Below are 17027 nucleotides of genomic sequence, written 5' to 3'. Positions count from 1 at the left end.
AGTTTCAATTAATGGAAAAAGAAAGCAAACACTGTAAATTAATTAAAAACTTTAAAAATTAAATTTTAAGTTAAAAAAATGTTTATTCTCAAGGAACAACATTATTGCTACCATATTTGCCTCCCAAGAGAGGCAAAAGTGGTAGGCATCTGATAAAGAGGATGCATAATTCACAAACAGCACATTATGCCCGTGGTATTCAGCATCTATAAATCTTCAAGTATACTTAGAAAGCATGAGAGTTCTAAAGCTAGAGAGAACTAAACACAGAATCCCTCTCCAAGACAAAAACAATACCACAGTATAGACCAATCATTTGAAGGTAAAAGTAATCACTCTACTATTATTTTTATATTATATAAAGAATAATGACTAATCATGTAAATTGTGTTTAATTTTTCCTCCCTCAATAATTAATATTATCTTCTAATTAAAAACATGGAAAAGAATAATAAGGTAAACTAATCCTCAGAAAACTGATACATCTGTTCTTCACACATACCTGTGACTGTTTTTGTTTTTATAGGGCTGCTGGCATATTCTGAGGCTTGGTATGACTGCTGCTTTGCCAATGGGGCACTTCCAACAGAGAGCTCCTCTTCTTTCCTTCTGTTTACTGAAGGGACAAGAGGAACTGCTACCACAGGCTGCTGGAACAAACAAAGGGAAATGAAGCAACGAAGGGCAGAGATGGAGCACTAAGGACACTCTTTTAGAAGCTGGGGTCTGAACACTGTTGTAAATCACACCATCTCTCTCTCTCTCTCTCTCTCTCTCTCTCTCTCTCTCTCTCTCTCTCTCTCTCTCTCTCTCTCTCTCTCGTTTCTCTCATGTGTTAGGTAATCCGCATTTTTACTCAGGGAATATGTTACAATACTACTAGAGGCTTTCCTTCACAAGAGACAGAACCAGCCCTGCCTATCTGTAAGTTCCGGATCTATGAGCTTGGCCAACTGTGGATCAAGCATATTCAGGGCAGAATGCAACTATACTAAACTTACAGAGGTCTTTTCTGGAACATGCCTACAGAGCATTTGCACTGCATTAGGCATTATTAATGGTACTCCAGAGCATGGCAGGATGTGATTAGGTTGGGTGGGAACATTCTATGTCATTGCACATAGAGAACTCAAGCATCAACACACTTTAGTTCCTGGAACCAATAGTCTTTCAAGGATCCCAAGAGACAATAGTACTAGTTTTTTTCCATACAAATACTTCATATAGTGAAGTTTAATTTATATGTTAATAAGAGGTTAACAAAAGAACATAACAACAATACTGCAATAACAATTAATCAAAGCTTATGAATTAGTTATTTCTGGAATTTCCCATACAGTATTTTCAAATGAGGGTTGAGAATTCTGTGTGAAAACCTATAAGGCTATAGGTTAGCATAGATTGTAATGAGAAATATAAACATAATACTGGGAGACCAAATCAAATCTAAATTCCCAATGTGAAAGTGACAACTAGGAAATAATGTTATTGGGAATGGGGGGGATAACTATTGATTATATGAACAGTTCAATTTTTGAAGGAATTTTGAAAATTCTATTTTGTCTGATGAAGCGATAATCACAGCATATTTAAGGAACACAGAACACCACTGAAAGAAAAAGCTGGAAAGCATTAGGATTCTCTACTGAACACATGAGTCAGGGCTGGACAAGGAAGCAGCCGTTTCTTCTTTATTCAGTGAAATAAAGTCTGATGTTACTGCCAGTGACATCCAATACAAACCTGTCAGATTTTTGGCCAAAAAAAAAAAAAAATGCTTTTGCTGTAGAATGAAAGATCAATGCTGAACTGCATGAGTCATCAAATACTGGGCTTTAGCCACAACTGAGAAGGAAAGTCCAGCCGGGGAAACAAGGGATGACAGCTATGATAAGCCTGGTGTTTGGTATAAAACAGTACATGCAGCTGGCTGTGGTGTGGTTCTGACAACAACAATGTTTCACAAACCAGCACACAGAAAAATGAAGGTAAGTGGAAATCTATCCTAAGAATAAGAAAAAAAAAAAAACCTGAAAATGTGAGGACAAAAATATTTTGTACCTGATTATAATAATGTATTTAATATGTTAATTATGTTGAAAGTTCATTTAACACTTTAAATAGTTAGACAGGCATGGTGGCATATGCCTGTAATTCCACCACAAGGGACTCCAAGGCCGAAGAGCTGAGTTCCAGGCCAGGGGCCTGATGGACCCATCAGCTGCTGCCCATCATTTATATACCTGAGAGAAAATCAAGCACTCCGAAAATTATAATCATATTAAGGATTAAAATGAGGATGTTTCTAAAAATGAGAAAACAAAGATATGACAGTAAGTCCTAGCAGAAAGGATGGAACACTTAGGTAAGACTGACTGAAGTCACAGTGTGGGTGCACCCGACAACAGACAAAGGACAAGCCATCCTCGGGCAGATTCCACTTCAGTATGTTGACACAGTATAACCCTTTAGAGGTCCTCCCAACACCAGACTACAGTAAACGTTCTCAGATCCAGGTCTGTTCACAACCATTTCATGCCGTTCCTCGCTATACTTCAGGATGAAGTCTCAGTAACCAGCACCGAGGATTCCAGACACAAGCTTTTAAGAACTGTGTCCTTATTTTTGCTGGTGTCTAGAACAGTTTATTCAGGCCCAGAATGCTCCTTGCCACAATTCTCACTTCCCTGACTTTGCCCAAATATTCAGGAAGGAACAAGCTCTGTCAGCCTCACTCTTGTGGCACACAATGTAACCTACCCCTTCTTCTCACAGACCATCTGCTTAGGAAAATTCCCTCTTGCCTTCACAGGCAAAGCCATCACCAAAACGGGCCTTTTGGTGCTCTCTGATATTCTCAAATGTACTAAATACTCTAGAGGGATGGAAGCTTTTAGTGACACCATTTTTACAGTCTTGGTGTCTAGCAAGCAAACACTTGTTAAAATGAAGAGTAAACAGGAGATATGGTGCAGACATTCAATCAAGATAAAGGACTGGCAAGACTCTAAGGACTGCTACTCGGGAGCTGTAATGCAGCTAGGGGTGTGGCAGAACATGTGCACAGCAAGATGAGGCCTCAGTGTGACCCAACACCAAACAACAGCAACTAAATGCTCCTCGGATTGAACAGATTGATCTTATGTAATTATAGATTCATCTGTTGTTGGGGATATCTTTCTGTATGATCTGAATGTGTTGCTCTGATTGATTGATAAATAAAACGCTGATTGGCCAGCAGCCAGGCAGGAAGTATAGTATAGGCAGGATAAGCAGAGAGGAGAATTCTGGGAACAGGAAGGCTGAGTCAGGAGTCGCCAGTCAGACACAGAGGAAGTACGATGTTAAAGTACCGGTAAGCCACAAGCCACATGGCAAGTTATAGATTGATAGAAATGGGTTAAGATATAAGAACTGGATAACAAGAAGCCTGAATCATTAGGCCAAACAGTTTAAATAATATAAGCATCTGTGTGTTTATTTGAGTCTGAGTGGCTGCAGGCCAGGGTAGGACGGGAGATAACTCCAACAACAATCTGTCTCCTACTAAATAGCATTAGTTTATCAGAGGAAAATGATAACAAAATTATCTCGAATAGAATACTGCAAAATTACAACTGTTCATGAATAAATACAATCCAATATAGCATAAACATAACCTCAGGGACTAAATTTTGCTATTTACTAAACACTGTTACTGCAGACAAAAGCCTCAAAAATGTCACTTCATCTAAAATGAGAACAGTAACAGTTTGTCAGAATCACATTGATGTATTCTAACACAGCACATTTAACGATTCTAGAAACTATAATGACCTATTCTTCCTTTGTAATTTACATTGTTTCAAATGAATACTTATCAGAACTATCAAATTGCCAGGGTTAAAGTTCAAAGTATGGCCGGGCGGTGGTGGCGCACACCTTTAATCCCAGCACTCAGGAGGCAGAGCCAGGCGGATCTTTGTGAGTTTGAGGCCAGCCTGGTATACAGAGCAAGATCCAGGAAAGGCGCAAAGCTACACAGAGAAACTCTGTCTCGAAAAACCAAAAAAAAAAAAAAAAAAAAAAAAGTCAAAGTATGTTTATTAAATAAAACCAAAGATGTGTAACAATAAACAGGACTGCCAAAATGGTCCTTCTGCTTTATAATCAACTATGTAGAAAATTACTTCAATAGCCAAACTATGTTGAACACAACTTCTTATAAATAAAATTACAGATCTTTAAAAGGCATAAAATGGGGCCTAAAGAAATTCTAGCACATAAATAAGAAGAGAATCAGTAACAACAGCATCATTTAACCCCAGTCACTAACAACAGCATCATCTAAGACAGTAACAGCAGCATCTAACTCCCTGATATACCTGCATCATCAAATCTCAGTCATTAACAGCAGCAGCATCTAACTCAACACAACAGAAGAAATGTTGGATTTGTTAAAATAAAAACTTACAGGACCACTCACCTGTTGCATATGTCTACTTGTTCGTTTTTGTGGTTGATAGATGACCCATGTATACAATATTGGGTCAATGTTAACTGCTAGTCCTTGTACACTACAAAGAAATACAGCACCTAAAATAAAATATTTTAGAATTATTAAAATGACACATACCAAAATAAGAGGCTGCAAGAGAGGAGAAAAGTAATAAATACTGTTCAGATGTGCAGGCCGTCAAGCCCGCACTCATTGTATCTAGAATCTAGTTACATATGACCTGTTCCTAACCAGATAAACAAGTCAAAAGAAAAAACACATGACAGAAATAATTTCTCTACAGAAAGACTATCCTGCAATATATTATGAGAGAAATGGCTTAGGCCAAAAGAAAATGTACCAGACAGAAACCCAACTCCAAGGAACAAAGAACCCAGCAGTGAAAAACAAGTGCTGCTTTTGAAAGTAAATATACAAATAAAATATTATTTCTGAATATCATTCAAATCACTTTTGTCTTTTTAAAGCAAGAACAATAAAACTATAAAGTGAAGCTCATCTTTGAACATGAGCAGTGAGCGGTGGGAACTGGAAGGAGAGCGGCATGGCAGTGAGGCTGGTTTAGCCTACAGAGAGTTAGTTCGTCACTATCTTCTGAACTCACCAACACTGCTGTCACGTCCTTCAATACAAACACTGACTAAACACTAGTATATTAGAAATGCATTTGTCTTTCCCTAAATACCCAGTTCTACACATCCTTCACCACTGAGCCTTCCTAACATGGTTCAACTTGAATTCTCTGACGGACCACAATACTAAACATTATGTGGTTCATTTTGGTCACTGAGAACTCAGTTTTCTCAATGAAGGTAAGAATGTTGTTACTCAATAAAGGTGACAGAGGTATCGACAGGTGCTTTGGGAAACAACCATGAAGGATAGCTACGAATGTTGCCCACATAAAATCATAAACAACTTCAAACACCATGACTCCTTTTATTTGCAAATTTTTTCCAACACATCACATTGTCACAAGGTTGAGACTCCCCCCCACACACACATACTGTATAACATTGAAGAATGGCATATTCCCCTTAGTCTTGATTTCAAAGTGAGACAATATGAACTGAACATGTAATACTAGATTTCATGTGCACTTGTGTGTGTGTGTGTGTGTGTGTGTGTGTGTGTGTGTGTGTGTCCATGTGTCAAGAGAGAAAATATATCTGTATGCTGTTACTCTTGATGTTACTCAAGATGTAATCTCTCTAACAGTGTTTTAGAACATACAAAGTTGATAGTCCACCCCCTTGCATCTGACTCAGGTTTTTTATTACTTCATGTTATACTATAGTGATTTAGCATTTTATTCTTGATGAATATATACAATTTCCCATATCTGGGCAAAATTTCAAATGCACAGAATAAAATACCATATGCATGTATTTTAGTTTATAGATTCATGTAGAAAGCCTAATAAAATTTTGTATAATTCTTGGTGTGTGTGTATATGTTCATGTGTGTGTACACACATATATGTGTACATGTGTGTAGAGGCCAAAGATTGCACTAGATATCTTCCTCAATCATATTCCACCTTATTTTGAGACAGCATTTCTCTCAATTTCAATTCTGTTGGACTGACTGGACATCAAGTCCCAGGGACCCTTTTGTCTCCACCTGCTCAGGACTGTGTCTGTAAGTGCCACCACACCCAGCTTCCTGAACGGGTGTTAAGGATCCAAACTCACAACTCCATGCTAAAGTGACAGTCTTGTTAATACCGACTTAGCCATCTATCTAGCTCATGAATATTTTGTTATGATAATGTTCTAAATTAATTAGAATAAATGTTGTCATCCACATTACAGTATCTCTAGGTTTTTAAATTTCTGTATACCCCGGGCGGTGGTGGCGCACGCCTTTAATCCCAGCACTCGGGAGGCAGAGCCAGGCGGATCTCTGTGAGTTCGAGGCCAGCCTGGGCTACCAAGTGAGTTCCAGGACAGGCACAAAGCTACACAAAGAAACCCTGTCTCGAAAAACCAAAAAAAAAAAAAAAAAAAAAATTCTGTATACCAATAGATATTTTAAATTACTCTTTCAAAATCATTGTAACAGAAGACAAATGAAATGACACTATGTATTTCTGTTTAATTATAGACTCCTTCATATTAAAATTTTTATCGATAGTAAATCCTTACTTCCAGTATTTTCTGATATTTACCATCACAGCCTGACATCTTACCTAAGGGCTAGTGGTACACATCACAGAACAGCTCCTAAAATTGCTACGAACAAGACACTGCTCTCCATTCTAGCTGCAAGTTATTTTTTTTTTAATCTTTCAAAATCATGGCTGTTATCCTTGGAACATAAAGCATCATTTTAAAAAAAAATTGCTTCATTTCATTCTTTAAAATCAAACAAAAGTCAAAGTTTCAGATTTGTCAAAAGGTAACCTGAAATGGACTTCCCACACTAATTAGTTTGTCTTTGAGGGAAAAAATAATAGGGTAAAACACCATCTTCATCTTTTTTTTTTTTTTTTTTTTTTTCCCGAGACAGGGTTTCTCTGTGTAGCTTTGCGCCTTTCCTGGAACTCACTTGGTAGTCCAGGCTGGCCTCGAACTCACAGAGATCCGCCTGGCTCTGCCTCCCGAGTGCTGGGATTAAAGGCATGCGCCACCACCGCCCGGCACCATCTTCATCTTTAATGTAGCCTACCTCACATTTCTGATACTTACTAAAGCATATGAGGATAAACTAGAATAATACTGTTTTTATACTACACAGAACACTCCATGGAATAGCACTGTTGTGAGGTACAAAGGTTTGGTGTTTTGTTTTGTTTTGTTTACCCTATTAGACATTGGATTCAATTTTGTGTTTTCTCTCTGTAACAGAATCATAAAATAAGATATAGGTAAAAGTAAAGAGATGAAAATATTAAATATTGCAGAGAATTTCAAGGTTAAAAGTTTAACATGGATGTAAAGATTAGATGGGAATAAGAAGATTAAAAATAGAGACTTCTGGTTGCTAAACAGTATTTGGTATTAAATGGAGTATCTGACTGCAGTGATTAAGAATGTAAATGTATTACTTAATATCAGGCAATTATTATCTAGGATATAAAAATTTATAAACAGAACATAGTCCCAAAATACAGAAATATATGAATTATTGATACAATTAAAGTAGGATTATAACAAACATTAATATTTTCTTACTGTACTGTTTTTAACAATGAGGAGTTTTATAATAACATGTAATTGAAAACAATTTTATTTACTTTGTGATTCCTGCCTATTCCTCTATACTAGTGAAGTTGAAGAGGAGCATCAGAGATGTGTACCAGCCTGGGGTCCACAGTGAGTTCATAGCCACATGCAGCTCTCAGGATTCCATCTCAGAATACGTCATCTCTAACAACAACAATATAGCTACACTGAGGTTCATCAACTTATTGAATTCTAAAACTGGACATATAATTATAAAAGATTAAATCTGAACACTGACAAAGGAAATAAATTTATTAGTACTAACACATGCTTCGGTCCACAGACTATAAGTCAGTCACTTGATTTATTTAAAGGAAGTTTACTGAAATACAGCCATAGATATTGCTTGTTGTCTAAAGTAACTTTGCACTCAATAGGAAAGTGAGCAGCTGCAACAAAGATTATATATATAGCACATGAACCTAATATTTACCATCAAACTGGCCCTTTAAGGAAGTGTTTTCTGAGGCCTAATATCACAGTGCTAATGGGAGTTGAAGTGATGTGAAAGCTTTAAATGTAAGCTGGGAAAACTGTTTCGTGCATATCTGTATACTTACATATTACCTTTACTAACCATTTACAAGTAAATAGGAGAACTAATATATTATACTTCCAAATTTGCAACTGTTATTAAAAACAAGGATATGCTCTGACACAAATGTTATCTTTCTGAACATATTTTATTGCTAAAACACTTTCTGAACAGTTTAAAAATATTTCCTTATTTTTAAATATACGTTCCTTATTTTAAAAAGAAAGGTATACCCTATGAAATCTTCTAGCGCTGCTGGGAGGGGCGAGATCGCTGTCACAAATGAGGAGGAAGTGCGACATCCCAAGAGAAGCAAGTCCGCTGCAGCCTCTTTCTTTCCAAGGAAATACTTTGCATTATCTAGAATTTCTCAAATTCTGTCTGTAGTCACAGAAGGGACTCAAATTTCATTTAGAAAGCTCTCTATTCCCCAAAGAAATAAATCAATATCACAGCCTCTAGCAAAATAGAGCAATTGATTACTCTCGACATCCATCCACAGCAGTCAGCAGAAGGGCAGGAAAAGAACAAGAAAAGGTGAGTCTCCCACATGGTGGGCAAAGAAGAGCCCAGGTAAATTCTTCACAAGAATCTCAACAGGTTTATTCTGAAATGGAACACTCTCGACCTCAACTACTCTATGGAATGATAAAAGTATTCTATTTGGTACTGAGATGGAGTGACCAGGCCATATTCCAACTCCTGCATGAAAAATCTTATTGTTTAAGAAATCTTATTATTAAGATTAAATCTTATTATTTAAATCTTATTATTAAGCTATGCAAGACCCTGGAAATTTGCTAACAGAGGATTGTGGACAATTAACATTACTCTCACAACTGTCACATTGTACTGCCACCCCCAGGAACTTCTAGGATGACATTCAGGAGGAAGCTATCCCGAGGCTGGCAGGACCACTGAGCACACACAACACAATTAGGAATAGTATAGAATTATGACTCTTAACATTTTATTTAAACTCTTTTTCATTTTACATACCAACCACAGTTCCCCCTCCCTCCCCTTCTCCCCCCCCCAACCTCTAAACACCCTACCTCCCCCCACCCCAGCCCCTATGCACTCCTCATAGAGGGTAAGGCCTCCCTTGGGTAGTCAACACAGGCTGGCATACCAAGTTGGGGCAGGACCAAGCCCCTCCCCCCTGGATCCTGGCTGAGCAAGGCATCCCACCACAGGGAATGACTCTAAAAAGCCAGTTCATGTACCCAGGATAAGTACTGGTCCCTCTGCCAGTAGCCCCACAAACAGATCAAGCCACACAACTGTCACCCACATGCAGAGGGCCTAGTTCAGTCCCATGCAGCTCCCCAGCTGTCAGTCCAGAGTCCGTGGGCTCCCACGAGCTTGGGCCAGCTGTCTCTGTGGTTCTCCCCATCATGATCCTGACCCTGCTTGCTCCTATAATCCCTCCTCCCTCTCTTCAAGTGATCTCCAGGAACTCCAGCAAGTGCTTGGCTGTGCGTCTTTGCATCTGTTTCCCTCAGTCACTAGATGTAGATTCTATGACAATAATTAGGGTAGTCACCAATCTGACTACAGGGGAAGGTTAGTTCAGGCACCCTCTCCACCACTGCTAGGAGTCTTAGCTGAGGTCATCCTTGTGGGTTCCTGGGGATTTCTCTAGCACCAGGTTCCTCTTTAACCCCATAATGTTTCCCTCTGTCAAGATATCTCTTTCATTGCTCTCCCACTCTGTCCCTTTCCCAACTCAGCCATCTCCATCCCTCCATGTCCCCAACTCTCCATTCCCTCCCCTCTACCCCGCTCCTAGTTTATCCAGGAGGACTTAGCCATTTCCCCTTCCTGGGGCTATCCATGCTTGACTCTTAAGGATAATATCATGGTGTTTTCCACTGAGCCCTAACAGTAACACACACACACACACACGCACGCACGCACGCACGCACGCACGCACGCACGCACGCACGCACGCACCTTAGTATATGCTAGGCTATACTATCTAGGTTGTGAATAATTACAGCTATGATGCATATACAAGGAGAAATCACCTAATACCACATTTCTGAAAACCTATTCCTGTGATGGAATGACTCATAGCCTTCACTTTAAAAAACAGTTCAAAAGCATGATTTGTAGTAGCAACAATACTGCTTACTACTGAGGAATAAATATGACAAAAAGTGCAAGACATGAAATATACAACTTTAAAATATTGCTGAGGCAGGTGCAGTGGCAAATTTGTAAACCAATTCAGTATTTTATATTAAAAAAATAAAAAGAGGACATCAAGTTGGGAAGGGGATGGGAGCAGTTGAAGAAGAGTAGAAAGGTGTATAAAGAGGTGGATATGATCAAATTACATTCTTAGAGAACTATTTGTTCCCAAAATGTTGTATAAAGAACTAAATTAGAAGTAAACATGGAGAAGAAATGAACAGATACTGGATTACTGTTAAGTTTTCTCAATAACCTGAAAATACTAACAAATGTCCTTCCGACATTACGGTGTTCTCAAATTCTCACTTCAAGGATTAGCTCATTTTAGAATCACAAGAATCTGGGATTGAATTGCAGTGTAGTTATTTCCTTAAGGTTAAGCCTGTGTTTTCTCAGTATTAAAATGATGATAAGAATAAACACACAGTTCTTAGGAATATTGGAGCTAATGGATAAAGCAAATAACATAAACAAAGTAAATACTATCTAGGCATATTAACCAAAGAGTATACCATAATATTTTCATATTAACAGCCAATAACCCAAAGTTGTATGTGAATTTACATTTATCTTCACACAAGTGTTTGAGATTCCTAGGCTAAGTATCACTTACTGCATTCTCCTTGTGGTGCAATAACTTTTGAGAGTAGAGATTTTTTTTTTTCAAGCATAGACTACCATAAAATAATAAGTCAAGGCTCCCCCTGGAATGCTCACACTTAAATCCTTTGCTCTGTGCTCACTGACTGAATTCTAAGCTTGCTTCTCTTCTACAACAAAAATGGCAGTAGATGCTGGAGAGGGAACTCTGAAACAATCCTGGAGTTTGGCAAAGGGAACTAATGGTGAATGAGGCTTCTGTCATTCACAGACAAAGCATTGGACTAACCAGATGCAACATCTTCAATTACACAATCACATACATTTTCATGTACAACAACTATGTATAGAACTGACAGGAAAACTGGAGAACGAAAACAGGAAGAACAGACCCCATCATATAATGCCCAGAGGCAAGGACACTCAGACTATTCCTTAGTGTGATAAGAATAGCTGTGATCTCCTTCTCAATGACTGCCCCAGAGGCCCTGTGCAGTACCACCCATATTACAAGTATTATAGCAATAATATAAAGAATGAAAGTAATTTCTTGTATACTAACAAATGAAAAGTTGATAAACTTGGTAATTCATGTGACAGAAAGATCTGTCATACTTATCTAGGTTTTGAAAACAGGCAGTCTAAATGATCATGGAAAGATGATCTGTCTAAATCTCATGGACCGATGCTAAGGATGAAGCTGCTTGCTCAAAGGGAGTCGGGTGGAGAACAGAAAATCAAAGGGGCACAGTCTTCAAGTGACAAACATGGCTGCTCTGCTGTTGTCTGCTACAGTTTCACATCTTAGGAAATTAACTCTATTTCTAAACTTTAAAAAGAACTTAGTGACAGAAAAAGCCTCTAGTAGTATTAGTTGGAAGACAGATGATAATATCGTTTGTGAAAAGTTGGTGCTGTACCCTATGTCCAAGAAGAAGACTTAAAAGACTTCTCATAGATGTTATGCTCAAAATACATGGATGAAACAACTAATGAAATAAGGAGACCATGAATCTGAAAAGGGATATGGGAGGATTTGGAGAGGAGAGGGGAGAGAGGAGAGAAGGGAGAGAAAAGTGGAAAGGAGGAGAGGAGAATAAAGGAGAGGAGCGGAGAATGATGTAATTATAATCGAAAAATATAAAATAATACAAAATAAATAAACAACAAAAATACAACATTTCAACATAATCTCCACTTAGTAATCAGTCGTGGATCATGAATTTATCAATGAGCAAATATATGTGCCTCCTCTGATATGATATATGTTAAGTATACATTACCATCATCTATCAGGTTTAGCAACAAAATTTAAGTTGAACGGAATAAATCAAACTTATAATGTACAGGAAATGAAAGAGTTAGAACAAAAAGTTGAACAGCCCCATGAGAGTAAGACTATAAAAAGCCTGAAGTGATGTCACTTCTAATAAGAGCCTTGTGGGAACATTGGAAAGGAAAGGTCCAAATTCAAGAGGCTTAAGAGACTCTTGATTGCTTGAGTGGGTTCTGTTGTAAACAAACAAGTCTCTAAATAACATTTGAGGGGGGGGAACCAGAAAAATTGGAATACTGTGTCATTTGGGGGTGACTTCAAGAAATCTCTGTTAATTGTGCTAAGTAAGTAATGAGAATACTGACTTTTACCTAAAAGAGAATTACATCTGGAAAATGCATTATTTAATATTGAGGCATATAAACTTGACACATCATGGTGTTTGTAGTTTTTTTCTAAAAAATATAAGCAAAAATAAATTAACAAAAGCATGCTAACATCCAAATTACAAGTATCCAACATGCAAATGGATATTTTATATTTAACATTTTATCAGTAAAATATTTTTAAAAAGTAAATGTATAAAACTCCATCTCTGAGTACAATCAATATGAAATACTTAGGTTTCCTAAATGTATCTAAGAGCCTTTAAATGTGAAACAAGTTAATCTCTGATGTGGTATGCTCTGATGTGGTTAAATGATCTGTACTGGAAATGTGGGTCCTTTGTAAATACATAATTTAAATTTCTCTACTTGGGCAAAGACATAAGAATTGCATTTTATGAAATGACTGATGAAATGAGTATTCCTCAATGAAATATTTTTAGATGAAAGACGTACAATTTATTACTTGGATTCTGACATGGAAATATGGCAATCCACATGAACAAAATAAATATACACCTATATGATAGCACTTTCCAACTACTATCAGACTCAGCTAATGGTTGAACTTCTGATTTTGAGTCTATATCCCAAAGTAAGTGGTCAAGATTACAATTTTAAAAAAAATCAGTAAGCAATTAATATTACAGTAAAACAGATAAAAAAAATCAATAAGGCATATTAGTTAGATTAGAATAATTTTGAAGGGTCATTATATTATTCCATAATATTGGATACTAATGTAAGCAAAAAGAGCTAAGATGGTATCATGCTTTATGTTTAAGACTTTGGAAATTTTCCTAAGAGAAAGAATGATGAAAAGACATGTTTGCAGGGAAAAGCAGAAGCTCATCATACACATGCACATATTCCTTGACGCCCAAGTCAAAGTTGATTAAACAAAATTAAAAGGAAAAGGCTACAGATTGGTCTTGATTTCCCACTAGAGCTTATTGGTAAAATCCTATTATTGACGACACTACACATACTGGTCCCAAACCAGAGTAATGGAGTTGCTACTAAACAGAAAGCTTCCTTCCTGCAAGAGATCAAGTCAGTCAAGAGACTTGCATGGAGTGGGAAGAGACTCATGAGACCCACCACTAACTGAGGATCTATAGACAGCTGATGGCATCTGGGAAGAGTTTTCTTTAAGGGTATGGCTCCTAGTATGTAGACCATGCTCCAGTGAATGGTCCCACACCTAGGAGAGAAAGGGAGGGAAGGGTTGAGGGAGGGAGGGAGGGACACAGGGTGTGTGTGTGTGTGTGTGTGTGTGTGTGTGTGTGTGTGTGTGTGTGTGTGTGTGTGTGTGTGTATTTAGCACAAATTGGAGTTGACACTTTATTAAAAAAAAAAAACCACAACTGGTGAACATACTAGTAACTTTTCTACTGCTATGTTAAACAACATGCCCAAGGCAACATACAAAAGAAAGTGCTTAACTGGGTTGACAGTTTTAGACAGTTAGAGTTCATGATGGCAGAGCAAAGAACAGTGGCAAGAACAGCTGAAAGCTCACACACTTTTTTTTAAGATCATAAGTATATCATTTCTCCATTCCCTTTCCTCCCACCAAAGCCTCCCATATACTACTCTTCTTTCTCTTTCAAATTCATAGTCTCTTTTTTCATTAATTTTATGACATGCATATATGCATATACATATAGGTTCCTAGCTATAACCTGCTCAGTCTTTATAATGTTACTCATAGGTATGTCAGGACTGACAGTTTGGTGTTGTACAACACATTAGTATGCTCTTCCCTAGAGAAGAACTATTTTCTCCCACTTTCAGCATCCCTTAGTTGCCTGAAATTCTTTGTATATGGTAATGGTCTTGGGTCCCTCTACCCAGGCCCTGGTCTACTTTGCCACATCTATTGATGACATCCTTGGTCAGCTCATGTTTAGGCACTCACATTGGTAAGATTTCATGGGTGTAACTTCTAACATTCCTGGGAGACAAAGTCTCAAAGTAAACTACCTGATCCTCTGGCTCTTATAATCTTTCCACTCCTTCCATAATGTTCCCAGTGCTTCAGCTGTGGGGTTGTTTTGCAGATGTATCTGCTGGGACTAGGTACCACAACTCTGCCTTTTGGTTGATTGTGGTTTTCTGTAATGGTTTCCATCTATTGCAAAAACGAAATTTCTCTGGTAAGGAGTGAGGACAACCCTTATTTGTAGACATGAAGACCAATGTTTGGATTGGTGTTAGGAGTTATGCTAGTTTAGTAAAGTGGTGGCTTTAGGTGCTCCTCTACGATCAATGACTTCACAAGCACTCAGTAGGTGGCTAGGTTTCCAGTAGTGGGTTGAGCCAGTCTTAAGTACAATTAAAAAGCTCACATCTTGATCAGTAAGCAGGAGCCAGAGAAAGGCACATTAAAAACTGTGTAAGTCTTTTGAAACTTCCAAGTTTTTGCCTGGTGACACACTTCCTGATGTACGGTCACATCTCTTAAGCCTCCCCTCATCTGCCAACTGGGAATCAAATTTTCAAAAGCATGAGAACATGGGGGCATATCATCAAAGCTACCACAGTAGGACATGGAGACGGAGTGAATGGGAGGAGTTAAGGAAGGAGTTGGGGTGAATGCAATGTCATTGTCTGAAATTCACAATGAATTAATAAAAATACTTTTTACAATTAAAGGCAAGGACCTTGCCCAAAACAGATAAATATGAGAACAGTAGACATAAGTGATACTTCGAACCTCGGAATGTAATGACAGCACCAGTAATGTTAGTGAGGACTAGGAGGAGAGAGCAAAGAGTATCAAGCACTCAGCACTGAGCTCCTCCAACATCAAGAGGCCTAGGAAATCATGAGGAATCAGACAAAATAGTTAAGAGTACCCAGAGAGGTAGGGAAACAAAGGGAAGACAAATGGAAGGAAGTGTTCCAAACTTGAAAAAAAATTGCCAACTTTGTCAAATATTGCCACAGGATTAAGTGAGGACTGAGAACAGCAAACTGAATAGATATGGGTTCCTCATAACTTGAACAACAGCACCTTCAATGGAACAGAGAGGAGGGGTTTTCAAAAGAATGGTTAGAAAAGTTCAGAAAGACGAGAAGAAATGGACACAGAGAGGACAGACGATTCTGTTGAGTTTTTACATGAAGAAGTAATGGAATATGGTGAGTGGGTAAGAGAAAATGGAATCCAGGGGAGTGCTGGGTTCTGAAGATGGTAGAGGAAGCAGGCATATCTAGAGCTGCTGAGGCTGATCCAGCAGAGAGGGCAGCATGGATGGTCCTGACATAAAGAGGAGAACAGCTACTGTTGTAGTGTCCTTGAGGGGGAGGAAGAGATGGGTAGGATGGACCAGCTTTAGACAGGAGCACAGCTATTCCACCCAGAACAACAGGCATGAAGAATACCAGGAGACTTCCCTGAAGCACTGAAGTATTGTGCGGGTGGGCAAGGGAGATTGCTAATTGCTTCAGTCTTCAGAGAAAAAAAAATCATCATCAGAAAAATGAGTCTGGAAAGGCTGAGTTAAAGGAGTTAATGGTGACTATATTTTGAGTAGGGAATGTATGGGAAAGTAGATGACCAATTGTAAGGAATGAGTAAGATCCTGAACAGCGAGGTCAAGAGTGGATGTATATTGTCTGACAGGAGCTGGACATATAAAGGACAAAGGAAGGGGTCCTAAGGAAAACTGCCAAAGCTTTTCCTGTGGGTCAGGTCTGGAAAGGCAATGCCTCCCACTGTGCAAGTACAGCTGTTTACCAATGATTGACCAGTGTGTATAAAAACTAGCAATTCCAGCTTCCTCCTCCAGAATGACTGAGAACTCCTGTGGGACTTGCTAACACCTCCCCTCTGTGCTTTACTTAGTAAACTGAGCAGGGTTCTGGGAGTTGAGGTCATTGGTGCAGCTCCATCAGGGTGTGCACAGCCCACCTGACCCCAGCGTTGCTGTACTTGTGTCTTTTGTCTATCCTTCCTTTATTCCCTTGTTATTCTTATCATTACATTTAAATGCAAAATGAACCGTGGTCCTTATGATCTTCCTCTAGGATATAAAATATAAATACTAACACATGTAAAATATTAGCCACTACTCTAAGTACTTCACAGTCTTTACTACACTTGTCCTAACAACCCAAGGAGGTAGGTTATATTTAAACTCCTAACAGATGTTAAAATTGAACCTTAGAAAAATGAAGTAACATATCTAAGATCATGAAAGTTAATAAGCCTGGAGAAGAGGTTTCAAAATCAGGTCATTTGACTATAAAAATCTGTACTTATAGTTTTTATTTAAAAAATTATTTCTCTTTTAGTGTC

The 17027-nt window shown here is 38.2% G+C and overlaps 1 protein-coding gene across 7 annotated transcripts in view; it reads right to left on the bottom strand.

Annotated features, from left to right (window-relative positions):
* Positions 1-17027, bottom strand: part of Vps13b (vacuolar protein sorting 13 homolog B) — a 559226-nt gene that overhangs the window by 360866 nt on the left and 181333 nt on the right. For 6 of the 7 annotated variants that reach the window (XM_052747609.1, XM_052747613.1, XM_052747612.1 and 3 more), the window contains 2 exons: positions 4466-4575; positions 503-650 (listed from right to left, as the gene is read on the bottom strand). In XM_052747609.1, the coding sequence (XP_052603569.1) occupies positions 503-650; positions 4466-4575 (258 nt within the window). The remainder of the gene's footprint in view (positions 1-502; positions 651-4465; positions 4576-17027) is intronic. The other variant, XM_052747610.1, reaches the window with a different exon arrangement.

Source organism: Peromyscus californicus, unplaced genomic scaffold (genome assembly GCF_007827085.1).
Source record: "Peromyscus californicus insignis strain IS unplaced genomic scaffold, ASM782708v3 Scaffold_20__1_contigs__length_68692818, whole genome shotgun sequence".
NCBI classification, from domain to species: domain Eukaryota; kingdom Metazoa; phylum Chordata; class Mammalia; order Rodentia; family Cricetidae; genus Peromyscus; species Peromyscus californicus.
This window is presented reverse-complemented; position numbering and strand designations above follow the sequence as displayed.